The sequence below is a fragment of the Myxine glutinosa genome, chromosome 1, assembly GCF_964187855.1.
Source record: "Myxine glutinosa chromosome 1, kmMyxGlut1.1, whole genome shotgun sequence".
In the NCBI taxonomy this organism is placed as follows: domain Eukaryota; kingdom Metazoa; phylum Chordata; class Myxini; order Myxiniformes; family Myxinidae; genus Myxine; species Myxine glutinosa.
In genome coordinates, this window is record NC_136261.1 from 348,650,815 (window position 1) to 348,671,015 (window position 20,201).

Genomic DNA, 20,201 nt, shown 5'->3' on the forward strand with positions numbered 1-20,201 from the left:
TTCCGTGAACTCGCTACATTGTTCACCATCACAGCAAGGTGCTCTGGATTGTATGCATTGTATACATTCTGGAGTGTATGCCACCGCTTATTAATTCTCCTGCTTGATAAAACCTTCACCACTTTCAATCTTCTTGTAATCCCTTTCTTTGGAATGTTTGTAGATATATCTTCACCGTTGACACAGCAATCCTTCATGATTTATGTTTTGATCTGTGCAACAGTTTGTGGGTCGGTGGCATCTGCCAACTTGTTCTGATTTGGGCTCATGTGAAAGGGACTTGCCCTTAAGCTTCAAGTCAACTTCCTACTTGACTCCTATATAAACACCTAGCTGGAAGCCCGTAGTCAAAAATAACATTGTAGAAAAATATAAATAAAAGGAAGCCATTTATTCTTATGCTGGTTGAAAGAACTAAATTGAGGCAGTATTATAATTTTCCCATAGGTTTGGATTAATTTGAAACAACCTTTACCTAATAATTAGGTGTGGAATAATTTGAAACAACGTTTACGTAACTTATAAATTCCGAGGAGCATTTCCGTGTTTCGGGGGAACAGACAGACAGCGTTAGCCTATTAAACATACTGTATAGGGTATTGTGAAATTCCAAAATTATCATATTTCATAACAGCAATAATATATCGCGGCATATTTCTTAACAACAACTAAAATAAAAAATAATTAAGGAGCAATTGAAGCAGCGGTCTGTTGCCTTATACACCACCCTGGTTCAAATTTTGGTCCAATTGAAAAAAAATAGAATTTTCCCACAGGTTTGGATTAATTTGAAGCAACTTGTTGCAAAAACCAGAGTTACAACATTGTCTCAGATTTGTGAGTTTAATTCTGAATCGGTCTCTAGCAATACCTGTAAGAAAACCAACAAGCAACATATCAATATTCAGCATTCATAGGAATCAGTAATGGCTTTGCAACGAGCACAAGCAAGCCTGGAACAACGGAATAATACGCATCATCTAAGTATGCACAACATTACACACGATAAATGTCACAGGAATGATCGTAGCGCTGTCTGTCTGAGTTCTTATAACTGCTGTGCAGCAGACAGAAGCCGCATAACACCTGGGTTCAAACTTAGACACAATTTCATTACACAACTTTTGCTGATTTTTTTTCCCCCTCTGGGTTCAGGGTGGGACAGACAGACAGCATTAGCCTATTAAAAAAATACTGTATAGAGTATTGTGAAATTCAAAAATTATCATATTTCATAACAGCAAATATATTGCGGCATATTTCTTTACAGCAACTAAAAAAAAAGAATAATGCAGGAGCAATTGAAGCAGCGGTCTGTTGCCTTATACACCACCCAGGTTCAAATTTTGGTCCAATTGAAAAAAAATAGAATTTTCCCACAGGTTTGGATTAATTTGAAGCAACTTTTGCTGATTTTTTTTTTTTCCCCTCTGGGTTCAGGGTGGGACAGACAGACAACATTAGCCTCAACCTCCCACTTGCCTCCTATACAAATAATATGATGGTCCACGTTCACCACATACGGCCAATCTGTCACCATGGTTTCACGCAATTTCCTTGGTACTAGTAACTAGCAACTTCCTTGTGACACCTAGATAGTAGATGTTAAATGTCAATGAGAATCACACTTGCAGTTGTACGACAGAACAAGCTTCTGGATCAATTTATATTTATAATTATAATTATACTCTGGAAACAACAAATGTCAAATTAATGAAACACATGTTTATGTAGGTGTGTAATGAGAAAAATAAATGTCGCGGCTCTAGGTTACCAAAGGGTAACCTTTTGGTAACCTAGTTACCAAAGATTTTCCAGCCCTTGCCTCGGACTCATCCACCAATCACCATTGGCATTGATTGAGGAATTGCCAACTCACCAGCTCTTTCGCCCGGGTGGACAAGTCTCCCCGGGCTCGACCCTTAGGCATTATCCGCTGGCTCAGACTCAGAGACTCTTTCTCAGACTCATGCCGATCCACTCCAGTGGATGCCGCATCTAGCAACTGTCCTTGCGCCTTATTGCGGCTGCGAACAGCACGGACACTTGCTCGAAACAGAGACGTTATGTCGGCCGCCATGCTCACTGATGCTCCTCGACGCGCTTCTTCTTCTTCTGCCTCTTCACCTCTTCTTCTTCTCTACTTATTCTTCTTCTTCTTCTTTTTCTTTCCTATGTATCCCACCCACACGTCTTCATTACTCTTGTAGTTATAACAGTTTAATCACCACAATTTCAAAATCACCTAACATTGCTTGATCTTATTAAATGTCCGTATGTCCATTTTTATTTATATTATTTCAGCTATAGTAACGTGGTTATCCATCCCATTTAAGGCGGTGTATATATGTAACACTGTTTGCTAGACATTTTTTAAAAATTGGATTTCTATTTCCTTCAATATGTTCTTCGTACATATTAAGTTGTAATATAAGCGAGAAACACGCCAATTTATGATGCTCCTCACGATTATAGCTGCGACTTGTTTAAGTAACATTTTCCAACTCTTCTTCAGGGTGTTACCATTATTTAAGTACCACTACGGTACTGTTATTATGTCTGTTGTCCATATTAGTTTGTGTTGCGAATATAGAAACAATAACACATACTATGTGTCAACAATTAATGGATTATTTCTCAAATCAAATTGGCAAGGCATGATCAGGATTTGATATTACTGATAAAGGTGTTCAAACACATTATTCAGCTAGTTTAGATATCTACAATTAAATTATTTGATCGTTATTTTTCCCGTGAGTGTCATTGAAAGGAATTATCACGTGAAGCGCGTCACCGATCCTGAATTTTATTCTCTGAATGAATCTCCGCCTCCATGCCTCAGCGATTGGTGGACTTGGAGAGTGACGTCAGGAAAAGAAAAAATGTAAACAAACCCTAATGATATGCGAGCCACACCTCCGCTTAAGCGCCATTGGTGGAGTCGGTAATTGACGTCACACGATGGCTCGCTGACAGGAGGACAACACGGCGTTGCCTTCCGCACCCTTCAGCGTCTGTTTACTCACGGTCAAGTCTGGGCGTACACAGCCTATGGTTTTTGCCCGTTTGCTGAGGTAAACTCACCTTATTTCGGACACACGCGCTCGCAGTTACGGGCCGTGCGATTGAAGACGGTAGCACAGCGCGATAAACGTGACAAAACATCAGGGAAGCGGACGGTCCACATCCAGTCGCCGCAGCCATTTTTCCCCTCAGGAGGTAAACTCAACAACGGCTGATTGTTGTACATATACACCCGCATATACGTAAATACACTCACACATGTGTATATGTACATGTGTATATGTATGTATTGCACTAGGTTTTCCTCTCTACCGCTGAACTTGATTTTATTCCGAAAACAATGCCTTCTTGTCCGTCGGACGTATTATATAGATGCATGTTATATAATTTACGTCTGTATGTGAGTGGTGTATTGGTACACCATTTTTAGGCGCTGTTTCATTAATAAAAGCGAACTTTTTATTTATTTATTTATCATCGATGTTTTCCTTGGTAAAATAGGTACACGTGAGAGGTCAAGCGATAAATGGCTCTAATAATTAGATGTCAATGTCATGGGAGGAGAGGGAGAGAAAGAGAAAGAGAAAGAGGAAGAGGAAGTGGAAGTGGAAGTGGAAGTCTGAAGCGGGTCAGGCATGGGGGAGATTGGAAGGTTTTGGGGAGTTGAGGGGAAGTACATGTATGTATATCATATGTCGTGTAACGAGGGATTTGAAATGGAAGGTTTTTTTGTTGGATACACCTGTCCTACAGACAAAGAAGCTTGTTTGTACCCAAGCAAGGTCAGTTGGGGGGAATGTGTTCTGGTCAAAGTGAACCTGGTACCACTTGGTGTGAATGAGCCCCCTCGGTTTATTCATAAACATTTACTTGTACGCGTCATGGCTGAGTGAGAGAGATCTGTTATCCAGGGGAGTTGAAGCAAGCACGTGTCTGTGGGATTGCGTACTGACATCGTCATGTTGTGTAGACATGCTCTCTCTATATATATATAATATGTACTCATAAGCTTCAGCGGTTGCCAAATGGATTTGTGTATATGTGTGTATATCTCCATATGCAGGCCTCAGAAGGTGGAACAGAGTCCTCCCAGGTCTTGAAGTATCCACCTCCGTTTCAGTAAGGGATCATGATTCATGGAGCAGTTTGTGAAGTTTTCTTATTCTCAAAGTTTTGTTCCGAGGTTCCGAGCCTTGGACAGCTTTGAACTGCAGTTCGTTTGTCGTAATATTCACAGGGATGTTTTTTAAGTTTTCTGTAAGGTTCTTTATCATACCCGTTGCTCCAATAATCACTGGTACAAATTCGGTGCTCTTCAGCTTCCAGGATTTTTTCACTATTTTTGAGGGCTTGGTATTTGGTCATTTTCTTGATTTCTGCATTGTTTAAGCCAAAATCGCTGGGAATTGCTGGGGACTGACACCTCAATTAGCGATGCCTTCTTTTCTCTTTTGTACCTCAGTACTATATCCGGTCGCAGTGCTTTGTTTTCTATGTTCACGCTTGATGGGACCATGAGGTCATATGTGAGCTTGTCTTCCTTGTTTTCAGTGATTGCTTTTGGTTCATGTTTCTATGAGTTTTGTGGAACTGGGATATTTAGACTTTTGCAGATGTGCAGGTGAATAACTCAACATACTTTGTTGTGCCTTTGGGTGCACAGCTGCTCTGACATGAGATTTCTACATTCTGATAGGAGGTGGCTTGTACTTTCTGTTTTTACCTTGCAGAATCTACACTTGTCCGATTGCTTCAGTCCCGCCATCTCCTTAAAGCCATTGGTGTCGTGTCCTTGGTCTTGGACATTTATAATGGGTCATTCTCCATGCGAGTTGAGCTGATCTCTTATTTATTTATTATTATTATTTCATATACAAGATCGAGGCTTGTGTAAGAGCTAACTGTTACGTGCTCCTCCCCAAACCCCGGTCACGGTGTACCTCCGAGCCTCGAGAGGAGTGGCGGCAGAAAAATGTGTTATTCTGTATGTCAAAGATCAATGGTGAAACCACACCAATTGTTACCAACAAACAAGTATTGTATTAAGATCACACAAGAATAACAGTACAACAACAATTCTAATCAATTGTACAACCAATATATTTTTCCTATGATGGTACCATCAGGTTCGTACAATATAACTCGCTGTGCTCCAAGTGAGCGAAAAGAAGAACATTCCCCAATGTCTCTATTCCGGCATCAAGCCAAAGTCGATCCGCTCCAGTGATCGTCAGAACGATGTCCAATCGAGACCAGAATCCCGTTCGGATGACAGTCACAGTCCCGGTGCCAAAGCTGCGCAAAGGTGCCCTCAAGGAGACTGGGAAATCACACCCTCGGGTATGGACGTTCCACGGCTCCAAGTCGGCGAACCGCAGATTTCCCACTCAAAAGCCACGTGATACACGCACACCAGATTAACATCTGAATGCGGTGAAAATGGTTGAAGCGAAGTGAAAAACCTTGAGCGATGCGCAAAGCGCGCGAGTCAAAATGGCCGACGGCCCGTTCTCGAGGCGTAACGGCACTACGATGATTCTCCTCGGAATCGACCGCAAAACCTGACACGCAGGTTGATCTGTCACAGCGATAACAACTCTGTCGTAGGAATCCCTTTCCTGGGAAACCCAAAGTTCACTCGTGACTCTCGTTCGCCAATAGTTCGCTCCAGACCTCGAAGCAGCTCGGTTTCTTGTCCGACTCACTCGCCTCCCCTTCCTCCTCTTCGTCGTCGTCCGGTTCCGGTTTCATTTAAAACATTAACTTTTTTACCTTTTGAAAATAGTAATCTCTATCCCTTACGACAAAAATAATAGTACATGGAATCAAAAATGTTTACAGTGGATGAAAACCACAACAACGGAAGTGACGAATCCATAACACTAACATCAATCACAAAAAAAACAAGATGGGGAGACAAAAAAAGACAAGATGGGGAGAGAGAGAGAGAGAGAGAGAGAGGGAAGCACACAAGTACAATAGCAGAGAACAGGGACAACAGAAGATCTGTGGGAGGGAGAGGGCTTGGTGGGAGGAGGCATGGGAAGGTGGGGATTTGGGGGTGGGGGGGGGGGTATAAAACACATGGACACTGCTGGAACTTCCAGGAAAGAAAAAAAGTCGGTATATAAAAAAAAGAAAAGTGGATTTGGGGTGAATTAACGGGGGTAGAAGAGATCATGGTTTTTGATGGGGGAAGATAAGAGATGGTTGTGAACAGCTGTTTTAAAGACCAGGAAGGAGGAGGGGGATTGAAGAGAGTGAGGGAGTTTGTTCCAGAGGCAGGAGAAAAGAGGAATAAAAGAGTGAAGGTGAATAGAGAGTCTTGATTTTGGCAATTTCACCAGAAGAGGGTTACTGGCAGATTTTGTGCGACCTGTCGGAATATTTAGGGGACAGAGCACAGCTCGAGCTGGGGGAGCTAGGCTGGAGAGGAGTCGGTAGAAGACAGAAAGACCACCTACCTGCCTGTGGTGAGTGAGTGAAAGGCCCTCGAAGTTGGCTTCATTGCAGGAGATTCCAATGATTCTGAAAGCTTTGGTTTCAACAGCGTGAAGACGAGCTAGGTGCGAAGCAGGAGCACCAGCCCAGAGGGGAGAACAGTATTCCATTGAGCTACGGATGAAAGCCTTGAGTGTGGTGAGGAGGTGAGGTGGTATGTGGTGAGGAGCTCAGGTGTGTCAAGGAAGAACTTCGCACAACGGAGGATGTCCAGTCGGCGACTGGCTTTGGAGGCCAGCTTGGAAATGTGGTTTTCCCAGGAAAGGTCATGGCAGATTGTGAGACCCAAGAGCTTGAGTGACAGCACTTCTTGGAGAAGATTGTTGAGACAAGTAGATGGGAGGTTATCCAGACGGTCTTTTCAGAGAGAGATAGTGAGATTTGTCAGGATTGAAAGACATGGTCCGCTTGTTTGACCAGTCTGTGATTGAGTCTGTGATTGTTTGACCCTGTGATTTGACCAGTCTCAGCCATTCCAAAGAGCCTTTTTTGTCTACTCCCAATCTGTCCAACTCTTTTTCTCCCTTGTTTTTATCCCTTCCTGCTCTTTTATCGTTTTCCCAGGTGTCAGTGTATATCTGTTGATATTTCATTTTATATTTTTCTTTATTATTTTGTACATTTGTTAGGGCTGTTCTCCTTTCGGTTTCTTGTGTGACCTCTTCCATTCACACATGTATTTTGCTGGGGATACCTTCTCTGGTTTGTTGTCTTCGTGTTTGCTTTCATATTGGATTCGGTCGTCTGTTGCACATTTTACGTATTTGGCCAATCATACAGTTGCCATTCTGTGCACTTGGCTGAGCTCCATCAGGACGCTACCTCCTTCTCGTCTCGGTACATCTCGGTACATCTCGCAGGTACATTCTCGTGATGCATTGATTTTTTTTTGTACAATTTGTTGATTGTGAAGTTTCCTTATTTTGATATGCAGTTTATTGATTTCTGATTGCGGCCAGTTTGTTAATTCCGCAGCTGCACTGGAATACTGGTATTGCGAGTTTGTTTATGTCTTTTATGTTGTTCCTTGCAGATAGGTATGTTTTCAGGATCAGCCTTGTTCTACGCAGACATTCTCCAGTAATTGTTTTGTGCATTTTTGTGGCCCTCTCCTACTCCGAGGTATTTGTATGATGCTTCCTTGTCTAGCTCCTGTATTGTTGTATTTGTGTGAATTTTTATGTTGTCCGTTTTTGTTGGTCTACCTTGTATGATTGTCCACAAGCACACTTAAACAGGCGAAATTCCATTTGAATGTCTTCGGAGTACTGTTTCAATAATTTGAGTTCTGCCAATTTTTTTTTTAGCTCAGATGGAATGAAGTTCAAGGGAGCTTATGCGATGGCACGTTCGTCAGTCCGTCCGTCTGTCAGTCCGTAAACACTCGACACTTCCTCTCCGAAACCGCTGATGGGATTGCGACCAAATTTGGCACAAATTATATTTGTTCTGTTGTGACTAAAGTCTGTTCAGGGCATTAAAAAAGTCAGGGTCTAAGGGGGTCTCCCGGGGGTCAAAGTGGATCCAAGTTTCTTGCAGGTAGAATGACTTTACACGTTCAGCAACTTCTTTATTTTCCTTTGTTTTTCGTTTGAAATCCAGAAAGGAACCAAAAGCTGTTTCCTTCACCTTTCTTATACTTTTCCCTGATAAATTCATTTCTTTTTTGGCCTTTTCAATCAGCCTATATTTCTTCATGATTTTGCCATATGTTATTCTATGCACTACCTGTTTGGGTTTATGTCTCTTTTTGCTTGCTTTCAACTTTTCCCTTACCTCAGCTGACAAGGCAAACCCATAGGTTAACTGTTTCCTTACATTCCTTACATTACCAGACTCAAGAAGTGTATTTGCTTTTGTGGCTGGAGAAGACTCAGCAAACATATGGGTGTCCATCGGTTCTTTTGGGACTATTTCTTCTTTCTTCTGAGCCCACGTTAGTTTCTTCTCGAGACTGCTAACCTGTTTTTCAAGCCGATCAATTGTCGCCTTATTTTTCGCAATTGTCCTGTAAGCTTGTCTGTTTTTTCGTTTTACTTTCTTTCGACCTGCTCGTTTCTGATGAGAGGAACGGGGTTCAAAAAGAGGCAGCGATTCATCTCTCGCTTCAGGTAAAGGACTTGGAGGAGGCATGATGTCATTTAGCTCCTGTTCAGCAGAATCATTCCCCTTCTTTCGTTGCGCCCGCTTTTCAAGTTTCCACTTTTTTCTCATAGCTCGCTGCACTCTTGGGCTCTTATCCCTAATGGTAGGATATGTTTTTGCGTCCTTTCTTCTCTGGTAACGCTCTCGCTCCCGTTGTTTGTATGTTTCGTGAGCAACGGGATCAGCCTTGATGCGTGCCCGAATGCGCTTCATGGCTTCAGCATTTGACTTTTTCTTTGGCGGCATATTGTTTTCTTACAGTTCACAGGTTACTGAAAAAGAAAATAAATAATAGTTTTAGAAAAAGTGAATAGAAGATTCAATCAAACTGTTACAATTTTACTGTGAACAGCACAATTAAACCATCTATATATGAGCTGAACCAACAATCCAACATATTGATTGAATTGTATTTTATGCTAACACAGGTGCGTGAGGTGCCTAGTGGTGATAGTGTATACCATATATATTATGGGCTGATCACGCAAATGAAGAAAAAAGTCTGAAATTCTGCATATGAAAAGATTAAAACATGCAGTTTCCTAGATTGGAAGTACGAGTCTACTGTAGTGAAACAAAATTTTTCCTTTGGCAAAATATTTCATTTTAGGCAAAACCACATAAAGTTAGGTCTCATGAGTGAAATTAAGACATGCAGCCATTGTTAGCTAGATGCCATCAGGCCAGACCAGCTTTCAACAACAGTTAAACAAATTATTTTATGTAAAATCATTGGAAAAATGTGTCTGATGTCTTTACCGTTACATTTTTGTCTTTACCGTTATAACAGTTCTATAACGGCAAAGACATATTCTGATAACGGTAAAGACATACTCAATCCTCTACAAGATCCTGTATAGCTGAAATGCATAATATAATTTGTTCATAATCTTCATATAAGGTTGTTTATTTGTTTAAATTCTTCTTTTTAATATTTACTTACCCCTATTTAGAGTTTCATTAACAACGGTAAAGACAAGCAATTTGTGTGACATCAACAGACTTTGCCTATTTCTGTGACCATCTGCTGATCTTCCTGTCTGCTACTTTTTCTAAATGGATGCTTTACATCCTGGGACTTTTTAAAACAATAGTAACTCCCTCTATCCCATATTAAATTAACTATACTTTTAATTCAAAGGTAGTTGACAACGGTAAAGACAATGTCCAATTTCTAATGTTAGACATCGCATTAGACATCGAAAATTTGTCATTTAGAATTTAACTATGTAAACGGATATTAGTTTTTCATTGATTTATAGTTTGTTAAAATAAATACATGGTTGTTACTTCTATATATTCTTTCAGTCATACAATAAAATTGATGTGAAGATTAGCCATCTCTACTTTTCCATGATAACGGTAAAGACAAATGATGTAAATTTAATTGATAACTCTGACATAAAGGAGGCCTATTATCTAAGTTGTGGTTTATTTTATAGTGAAGCCCCAAAACAACCAATATCACACACTTATAAAATCATCTTACCTTGATTTCTTACTTTTAAAACATAAACAGAAGTAGATTGTGTCTTTACCGTTATTTGTCCCTTTTTGTGAAAATAGCCCATATATATATATATATATATGTGTGTGTGTGTGTGTGTGTGTGTGTGTGTGTGTGTGTGTGTGTGTGTGTGTGTGTGTGTGTGTGTGTGTGTGTGTGTGTGTGTGTGTGTGTGTGTGTGTGTGTGTGTACAAAATACAAGTTTGTGTGGCAAGGGTGCCCGGAGGGCGTGAATGGTGTTGGTGTCCTGTTTTCTGAGGAGTTTGTAGACAGTGTGGTGAGTGTGACTAGAGTGAGTGATAGGTTGATGATGGTGAAAATGATGATTGGAAAGCTCTTGGTGAACGTCATCTCGGGATATGCTCCGCAGGTTGGTCGAAGCGATGAAGAGAAGGACAAGTTCTGGTGTGCGATAGAGAAGCTGATGGAAAACGTGAAAGATGAGGAAGTTGTTGTGGTAGGAGGAGACCTAAATGGACATGTGGGAAGGAGTATGGATGGTTTTGAGGGAGTTCATGGGGGTTATGGATATGGTGTGAGAAATGGAGAAGGTGAAAGGATTTTGGAGTTTGCTGATGGAGCTGATTTGTTGATTTGTAATACTCAGTTCCAGAAAGAGGATAATAAGCTTGTTACATACACGTCAGGTGGGTCGACGACAACCGTTGACTACCTGATGGTGCGTAGGCGAGATAAGGGGCACCTCCGAGACACAAAGGTGATCCCGGGGGAGGAGGCTGTTTCACAGCACCACTTGGTTGTCTGCGACCTAAGGGTGAAAGGTGCGAGGAGAGCTCGGCGGGTGAAGTACCAACCGAGAATGAAGGTGTGGAGGTTGAAAGAGGTGACAGTAAGGGAGGCATTAAAAGAGAGGCTGAGTAGGGTCGAGGATGATGTGGTTGAGCTTGAAAGTGGTTGGATGTCAATGAAAGCTAGTTTGTTGGGAGCCGTTGGTGAGGTATGTGGATGGACAAAAGGACCACCGAGGCACTCGGAAACATGGTGGTGGGATGATGAAGTTGGAAAGAGGATTGACGAGAAGAGGAAGAAGTTCAAGGAGTGGCAGAAGGCGAAGGGTACGGGAGCAGAAACAGCAGAGCATGAAAGTTATAAGGCAGCCAGGAAGGCTGCAAAGAAAGAGGTAGCAAAGGCGCAGGAGGCATGGAGGAAAATGTTCGGAGAACGCTTGGATTCGGAAGAGGGTCAGAAAGCAGTATTCAGGATTGCAAAGCAGATAGCGAAAGAGAGGTGTGATGTGATGGGGGTGAGTTGCTTGAAGGATGAAGTGGGACAAATCGTTGTCGACCCAGATGGAATTAAAGGAAGATGGAAAAGATATATGGAAATGCTGTTGAATACAGAGAATGAATGGGATGGCAACATGGAGAGTAACCCAGTTTTAGGACCGGCAGAGAAGATAACTGAGAAGGAAGTTGAGGAAGCGATAAAAGCAATGAAGGGTAGAAAAGCGGGAGGGCCGACGGGAGTTGTGGGAGATATGTTGAAGGCAGCAGGAAGTTGGGGTGTGAAGAGATCGACAGAGATCTGTAATCTGGTGGTGAAAGAAGGCCGCATTCCAGTGGATTGGGAACTGAGTACCCTCGTCCCTCTATACAAGGGGAAAGGTGACCCTCTGGAGTGTGGCTCGTACCGAGCGATAAATTTATTGGAGCATGGAATGAAGGTATTGGAAAGGGTGTTGGAGAGGAGGATAAGGAAGAAAGTGAAGATCGACGAAATGCAGTTTGGATTTATGCCAGGAAGAGGAACGACAGACGCGCTTTTCATTGTGAGGCAGTTGCAGGAGAAGTACATGGAGAAGAGGAAGAAGTTGTTTCTTGGGTTTGTTGATCTGGAGAAAGCATTCGATCGGGTTCCACGCAAAGTATTGACATGGGCATTGAGGAAGTTAGGAGTGGAGGAATGGTTGATCAGAGTAGTGATGGCAATGTACAAAAGAGCGCGCACAGCTGTAAGGACGAAGGACGGGAACAGTAGTGAGTTTGAGGTGAAGGTGGGAGTGCATCAGGGGTCCACTACTATTTGTAGCTGTGATGGAGGTGCTGGCTCAGAACGTAAAGGAGGGTTTACCATGGGAGTTGTTGTATGCAGATGATCTGGTGTTGATTGCGGAAAGTATGGATGGACTGAAGGAAAAGATGAACACGTGGAAGGAATGTATGGAGACAAAAGGTCTGAAGGTGAATATCGGAAAGACGAAGGTGATGGCAAGTGGTAAAGCATGTGGTGAGGTGGAAAGAACTGGGAAGTGGCCCTGTGCTGTGTGTAGGAAGGGTGTCGGAGTGAACTCCATTCAGTGTACAATGTGCGCTGAGTGGGTTCATCAAAAATGTAGTGGTCTGAGAGGGTCATTAACCAGTGTGGCAGCTACATTCAAATGTAAGGTGTGCACAGAGGGAGCTGCAGATGGAGGAAATGTTGAGTTGGATCTTGGAGACGGCGTGAAGCTGGAAGGTGTGAAAACATTTTGCTGCCTCGGAGACATGCTGAATGGAGAAGGTGGATCAGACTCGGCAATGGTTGCTCGAGTGAGATGTGCATGGAAGAAGTTTCGGGAATTGAGTGGCGTGCTGATGATGAGGGGAGTGTCGTTGAAGCTGAAGCTGAAGGGAAAGGTGTATGCTGCATGTGTGAGAAGTGTTATGATTTATGGGAGCGAGACATGGGTAATGAACGTAGAGCAGCAACGAAGGTTGGAAAGGGTGGAAATGCGAATGGTTCGACGGATGTGCGGAGTATCGTTGAGAGAGAGGAAGACAAATGATGAATTGCGAAAGATGATGGGAATAGAGCCTGTGATTGATGCTGTGAAGAGGAACAGGTTGAGATGGTTTGGTCATGTGTTGAGGAAGGATGAAAGTGACTGGTTGAGAAGAGTGATGGAAATGAATGTAGAAGGAAGTAGAAGACGGGGAAGACTGAGAAAGACTTGGCTAAAGATGGTGGAAGAAGAAATGCGGGCAAGGGGGTTAACAAGGAGAGATGCAGAAAATAGGGCAAAATGGAGAAGATTATCATGGGGACCGCAAGGCTAACCCCTGCTCTAGCAGGGAAAATGGCCTTAAAATGCATGTTGTTGTTGTTGTTGTGTGTGTTTGTACATTACGTTGTCATATCTACGTTTTTGGTTATGCATAGTCTTGGTAATGTTCTAGCAAAGTGGTGTATGGTAACACGACTTTGATACGGAGTACACTTTTCCGCCCTGGTTTTCATTTCTTCATGCTACCTTTTGGCCCATATTTTTGTGGCTGTGGTCTGCCCTCACCAGTTTCCTGTTGCACTGACACTGGCACCCTAATGAAAACAATTCCTGAATCGGCCCATTCTTCACAAAGGAAGTTTTTGTGATGGGTTTTTTTCGGTTCTCACTCACTTTGTTGATGTTTATTTACACTATGATATGATGCAAGTATCATTCACTATGTGCAAGTATGTTGGACAGAATGCAATTTTGTCATCATGTTCCATACCCCATCTCATCCACTTCATCTTGATGCACTTTATTGTGTTGTCCTATTTTTGGGAACTAAGCCTTCATCTATATATGAAATGTTTTCCCCCTCAGCAGCATTGTGTGTTATTCAATTGTGAGTGCTGTGTTTAAATATATAATGGGGCAGGCCTGTTCGGAGCAGCACATTGCTACCGCCCTTTCAGAGACTGCTTCTCAAAATAGCATGCGTGCCCTGGGTTCTGGCTCCATCCGGATGGAGCCATTGTTCCTGTACTTTGCCATCACATTTGCAACAAACGCTGGTTCGTGGCACTATCCGTGAAGAATGCCTGTTGGGTTCAATGACAGTTTCCTGGTGCAGTTTTACTTTTGTTTTGGTGTTTCACTTAATTAGCGTTTAATCGTTAAGTAGTTTAAAAAAATTAAAAAATTACCAGCCCCAATTATTCTCACCCTGGTGCGGGATTGAATAGCTGAGGGGACAGGTGGAGGCTGCGGATTCTGACCCGAGCCTTTCACGAACTGGCTGGCCAGGCCTGATCTTCCCCTGGCACAAATTTGATATTTGTTTAGGCGCCGACGATAACTTGTTTGTGTCCAACACCACGGGATATTTAACTTGCACCATCCACCACTGCTGGCGGACGGGTCCTCCATCTTGACGATCTTCCGAGCGATTGCCTCACCGTGCATGTGAAACACGCATGTTTCGAGCTGGGTCGAGATTCAATAGCAGGATATAACCAGCTCAAAGTTAAGTGCGTACCCCTTAGCAATACTTGCGTGTATGTCGTGCGCATATTGTTTGACCTTTTCAAGTTGGCAATCCACCTCAATATCCTTCCACGGTCATGCACGTCAGTCTGGATTGCAACCCGATACCTATTTTGTACCCCCATGGAGATCTTTTGTTGATCCAATCTGGCCTCCTCCGTTATTCAAGGAAGTCTGGTTTTAATAGTTAAGTTAATAATAGCCTTGGGATGGCAGGATGGCCTCGAGATGCGCACACTCGCCTTTAGGCCTGGTTTCTCACGGGCAGGGCGATTCATCAATGTGTGTCAGCATTATCAATGTGTGTGAATTGAAGGAATCCGGAATGGTCTGCCCGAATTAGTTGGTGGACATTAAAGACCCCACGGTGTCATTAGTGGAGAATAGGCGAGCTATAATTGGCACCCTGAAAAATTTCTAAATTCCTGCCCGAAACCACTGCTGTGAAGGCAAAGAGAAACCACCCAGTATAACATTAGCTCAGGAAGCTACTTCAGTGGCAGCAGGAGAGAGGGAGACGGTATAAACGCCTTGGGTAACTTTTGATTTTATTTTTTTGTATATAAAGATCGAGGCTCGTGTAACATCAATGACAAAAACAACGACAAACGGACACACAAAACATACAAAAAAGGGAGCGGGAGACAAGGTGGGGAGAGAGAGGGAAGCACACAAGTAGAACAGGAGAGAACAGGGACAACGGAAGATCTGTGGGAGGGAGAGGGCTTGGGGGGAGAAGGCATGGGAAGGTGGGGGAGGGGGGGGGGAAAGTATAAAACACATGGACACCGCTGGACCTTCCAGGAAAGAAAAAAGTCGGTATTTCCCAGAAAAAGTGGATTTGGGGTGAATTAACGGGGGTAGAAGTTTTGTTTGAACATGTTGTTGACATCGAGTGCTGTATTTGTTAACTATCTGCACCCTTGTGCAAATATCTCATCTCTCCTCTGCAAATGAGTTATCTGCCTCCTCATTTACTTCATCGGAATGTATCGCAGATGAAGTGCAATACGCCGTACCATCTTAAGCACCGTTTGCTCCAGATAAACACCATTTGGAATCAGAACTGCGCCCATGCTATTCCAATTCCAAGCGTCTGGCTTACCAGAAACATCCAGCTGGCATGGCTTTGGTACCCGGGTTTGCCAGTTCTGTTTACATCGTAATGACGTCAGCACAGCCCTGTCATGCAAGTCGGCGTAAACGTCGGAGGCTGTCGTGCCAAAGCTCCGAGCCGTGGGATGGATGATTTGCCTGTGTTGTTCAGGAATTTGTTGAGGTGTTGTGAATGGCATATTAACCGTAAATTTGAGAATGTGAACCATCGTTTGGTGGTTGCATCGTTGAGGACGCTGTCTCCTTTAGAGAGACGTCAATCGGATTGTCCAGTCTATCAGTGTTTCGTTAAGAGTATGGCATCGTGTGCCGGTACCCTGAACAAATTCCTCACTCAATGCCTTGAATACCTGTGGGAAAAGCAAGGACAAACCACCCAGCGTACTCTGTCTAGACTCGCTTTAGCAGTATTAGAACCGAGGCATCGAGAATGGGATGAGATCAGCCTTGCAGAATCGAAGACGTTGAGGTCAATTTGACGTGCTCCGTTGAGACTGGGCCTATGACATCTTGGGATAGTAATGCAATGCAAAAGCTGAAATGCGGGGACTTGCATAAGTTACCAATTTCATCGCCACCAAGTACCAACCTCCCAGAATCAATTTGCCTGGTGTTCGTGCTTCGTGCCTGGTGAAGCCTGGTGTTGGCTTAGCGGTTAGGGTGCCGGCTTGGGATCCTAGGATCCTGGGTTCGAATCCCGGTCGATCGCTAAATTAACACCAGGGGGGTTGACTCAGCCTGTCATCCTTCCGAGGTCGGCAAATTGAGTACCAGCTTGCTGGGATGAATGATCCCGGTGTGTACCCCGTGTGTACCCTGAATAACACCGTATCCCTGCGCATCGTAAGAGGCGACTAAGGGTTGGCGTCAGGAAGGGCATCCGGCCATAAAAACATCGCCTCAAACAGGGAACCATGATTGTCATGGGGCCCGCAAGGCTAACCCCCGCTCCAGCGGGGAAAATGGCCGTAAAACGATCATCCATTCATTCATTCATTCAATTGAGGCATCGGTTTCTCAGTGTCGTCGATGCTTAAACCGCACCTGCACCTATTGGTGTTGCAGACAAGGCAAGTACGTTTGAGCACATTGATGTCCACACCCTATCACATTGCACATTAGGACTCGAGATACTTATCATCCCCTCCAACAATGTTTGTGATGGGGGGGGCAATAAAAATGAGTTCCGTCCGACCAACCGATGATCCGTCCATGTACTTTTGTGTGCACGATTTTTCAAAAAGCGTTCAACATTTAGCTTTCATATTGCAGATATCTATTCATCGTGATGCTATCTCAACCTGATTAAGTAACGGTGGTGATTGGCTGAATTGTGTTGCCATGGCAACCATCTCGGTAACTTTGCTTGTGCACGCGATATTTCAAAAGAACGTTCAAGATTTAGCTTTCATATTGCGCAGATGTATTCCTCATACCACCCAAAAGGCGGAATACCTGGAGTATCAGGTCCTTGTGGCTTATGGAGGAGCTCGTGTGTTTATAATTTGCAAGACGAGAACTCTTGAGAGACATCGCTGGCCCCAGGCTTACATGAATATCAGACTGTAACACCAACAAAACGGCTCGTTTATTAATTTTTTTCGTTTTCCCATCCACTCATTCCTACCCTTGGGTCGGTAGGATAGCTTGGAGGTAGTACACTTACCTTTGAGTTGTCTAGTCTGGGTTCCATTCTCGACCTGACTATAAACTGTCAGATTGGTGATTCACAGGCCGAGCATTGCATCATCACCCTCAGATGGACGTTGAGCTGGGGACCCATCTGCGAACATTACTTGCTTGACCTTAAAGGTCCCACAGTGTCTTTTGCATGGAGTAGTCCAGATATCTCGGGCACCCTGAAGAAATCACAAATTCGGGCCTGCAACGCAGCCACGCCACAGCGATGATTCAACCGGCGGAACGATTTCAGAATTGGATCCCAGTCCAATCTATGCATTTGCTAACAACAACCCGCACTCCTCCTTTTTTTTGCACGTGGTTATGTTGTACGTAAGAGACGATGTCCGGGCTCCCCACAATTACCAGGACGGTGTTGTCGTTTCTCCCACTTCATTATTTCCCTCCGATGTAAGGCCTGCGTGGGCTGAATCTCAACTGCAGTGTAGTACATGCTGTAACTGCAGTTTTTTATTTTTATATTTATCTTGCGCATAATGACACAACTGCCATATATCTTGCGATCCGTGGTCACCGCTTTTAAGGTGATGTTGCTCCTTCACGATAAAGCAATGATGTGGTTATTCTAACCGCCCTCTCTTCCTTGTCTCCAGCGGCTCACTCGTCAAAGCTGGAAACGGGTCTGGCAGCTTTGTGTGGTGGCAGCACGGACTTTATTGGAGAGCTGCGTGCAACGATGCCTCAGGTACCTAGCTGTTCCCAGAGGTGCTGAGTCGTCACCTTAAATGCAAACTTTGATTTGTGCACAATCGGGGTTTTTACAAATCCCGATTTATATAAGTGTACGCTTTCATCATGATGAATGGATTTGATCCACAGACCATTTATGTTCAGGGAAATTCATCTTTATTGGAGTTTATACCATTTTGTGGTGGTGGTCTGCTGCTCATGCAGGAGGTTGTACATGTAAAATTACATGCTGTATATATGCTGAATGAGGACATTGCCCACCCGAAAGTGTATCTGTTAGCAGTCTTTTCATCATCAGTCGTTCGAGGCCTAATCGTACAGCAGGCTTGTAGGTCTGCCACTGTACCCGACGTTTTCCTTCCTTCCTCTGATTGGTGCAAGCCTGCCGTAACGCAGAAGGGTTGAGAGGCTGCTTGTAATCGAGGCGAACAAATTGGAGGAAGAAGAAGACTTATTCAGCACAATATACAACAGCAGGCCTTCGCATCCTGCATTGTGTACAAACATATATGCTTTTTATCTAAATCACTTGTCCAGTGCGATCTATTTACTTTCACAAAGATGGAGTGTTCAGAACAAAGGTTAATAAATAGCCAAGTGCTGCATGTGAAGCAAAATGGAATCCATACCAGTGCCAATACATTCTTATTGGTTGTCTTAGTGAGGAGTGCTTTGCTATGTTTAGCAGCTCAGATGGGCCAATTCCCTTTTGCCCTTTTTTGGTTGGATTTTTTTTATTTTTGATGCATCTTATCGAAATTGAAATATTTGATAATTGTCAGCAAAATAATGTGTAGTGCAGCAGATAAACAAAAATTGTGCATTTTATGAGAAAAGCATGAAAATTTTAACATAGTTAGTGCATACCATCTATATAATAATAGCGTAAGGACTCGACTTTGTTATCCCTTTTACACTGCACCCAGTGACCCGATGCCCACGGCACTAATGGATTTACGATCTACGAACCGCGCTCTTTGTTTATCACGTAAAGCCATACTCGAAAAATCTGAATTAGCCGACATTGGGGCCCAAAAGCATCAGATTAACTGCCGATACGACGCCATCGTATTGGCGTCTGCTGGACGAAGGCGAAGCGAGCCGTCCGCTGATTGGACAGTCGAGTGGTGTGAACCAAATGGTCTTTTTATTCCCTTGAACATTTTAAATTAGGATATATAAGGAAACGTCTTTATCGTCATTTTAATAAAGTTAAATGGAGTGACGTTGCGATACTCGGGGTGCGTTGCATAAATCCTCGTAACTCAGAGAGGTGTAGCAGGTGGCGAGACGTAAGGAAGCTTAAAGATAACGAGCTGAAAACAGACGAACGATATGTCAATCTCTTTCTACACCGAACGGAAATAAAAGTATGAGAGCGGGAAGGCATGGCCTGAGCACTTCGAGCAGAGAGGACTGATTGGACTTAACTTAAAGAGAAAAAATTGGAGCTTAACGGAAGAAGAAGATCCCATGAGCGCTCCCCTATGCCATCCATAATGGTACACTCTATCGATACACCACATCCTTCCGTGGATGTTCCACGGGTTTCGGCTAGTCTATATAATAAAAGCGTAAGGACTCGACTTTGTTATCCCTTTTACGCCGCACCCAGTGACCCGATGCCCACGGCACTAATGGATTTACGATCTTCGAACCGCGCTCTTTGTTTATCACGTACAGCCATACTCGAAAAATCTGAATTAGCCGACGTTGGGGCCCAAAAGCATCCGATTAACTGCCGATACGACGCCATCTTATTGGCGTCTGCTGGGTGAAGGCGAAGCAAGCCGTCTGCTGATTGGACAGTCGAAGGCGACAGCAAGCCATCCACTGAGTGGACAATCCTGAGCATGCATTTGTGCCGGTGTCGTCGATCGCGGTGTACGCTAACCTCATCAGATGGGTTTACCATAATTTCTTCCAACCGCGCTCTTTGTTTATCACGTACAGCCATACTCGAAAAATCTGAATTAGTCGACTTTGGGGCCCAAAAGCATCCGATTAACTGCCGATGCGACGCCATCTTATTGGTGTCTGCTGGGTGAAGGCGAAGCAAGCCGTCCGCTGATTGGACAGGCGAAGTCGAAAGCAAGCCGTCCACTGAGTGGACAATCCAGAGCATGCATTTGTGCTGGTGTCGTCGATCGCGGTGTACGCTAACGATTGCAATAAATACGTTGTTCATATACGCACTCTTCATTCTCATCTTTCTTCCTAACTCTTACTCGGACAAGCAAATCCCCTATGCCATCCATAATGGTA

At 43.7% G+C, this 20,201-nt stretch overlaps 2 protein-coding genes across 3 annotated transcripts in view; one reads left to right on the plus strand and one right to left on the minus strand.

Annotated features, from left to right (window-relative positions):
• Positions 1 to 2,156, minus strand: part of STX18 (syntaxin 18) — an 18,258-nt gene extending 16,102 nt beyond the window's left edge. The window contains exon 1 of one of the 2 annotated variants that reach the window (XM_078769887.1): positions 1,880 to 2,156. In XM_078769887.1, coding sequence (XP_078626013.1) covers positions 1,880 to 2,080 — 201 coding nt within the window. In that variant the 5' untranslated portion in view covers positions 2,081 to 2,156. The remainder of the gene's footprint in view (positions 1 to 1,879) is intronic. The other variant, XM_078769888.1, reaches the window with a different exon arrangement.
• Positions 2,157 to 2,955: 799 nt separating this feature from the next.
• The window catches only part of CREBRF (CREB3 regulatory factor), an 80,673-nt gene continuing 63,427 nt past the window's right edge, over positions 2,956 to 20,201 (plus strand). The window contains exons 1-2 of the mRNA XM_068098661.2: positions 2,956 to 3,219; positions 17,840 to 17,931. Coding sequence (XP_067954762.2) covers positions 17,923 to 17,931 — 9 coding nt within the window. The 5' untranslated portion in view covers positions 2,956 to 3,219; positions 17,840 to 17,922. The remainder of the gene's footprint in view (positions 3,220 to 17,839; positions 17,932 to 20,201) is intronic.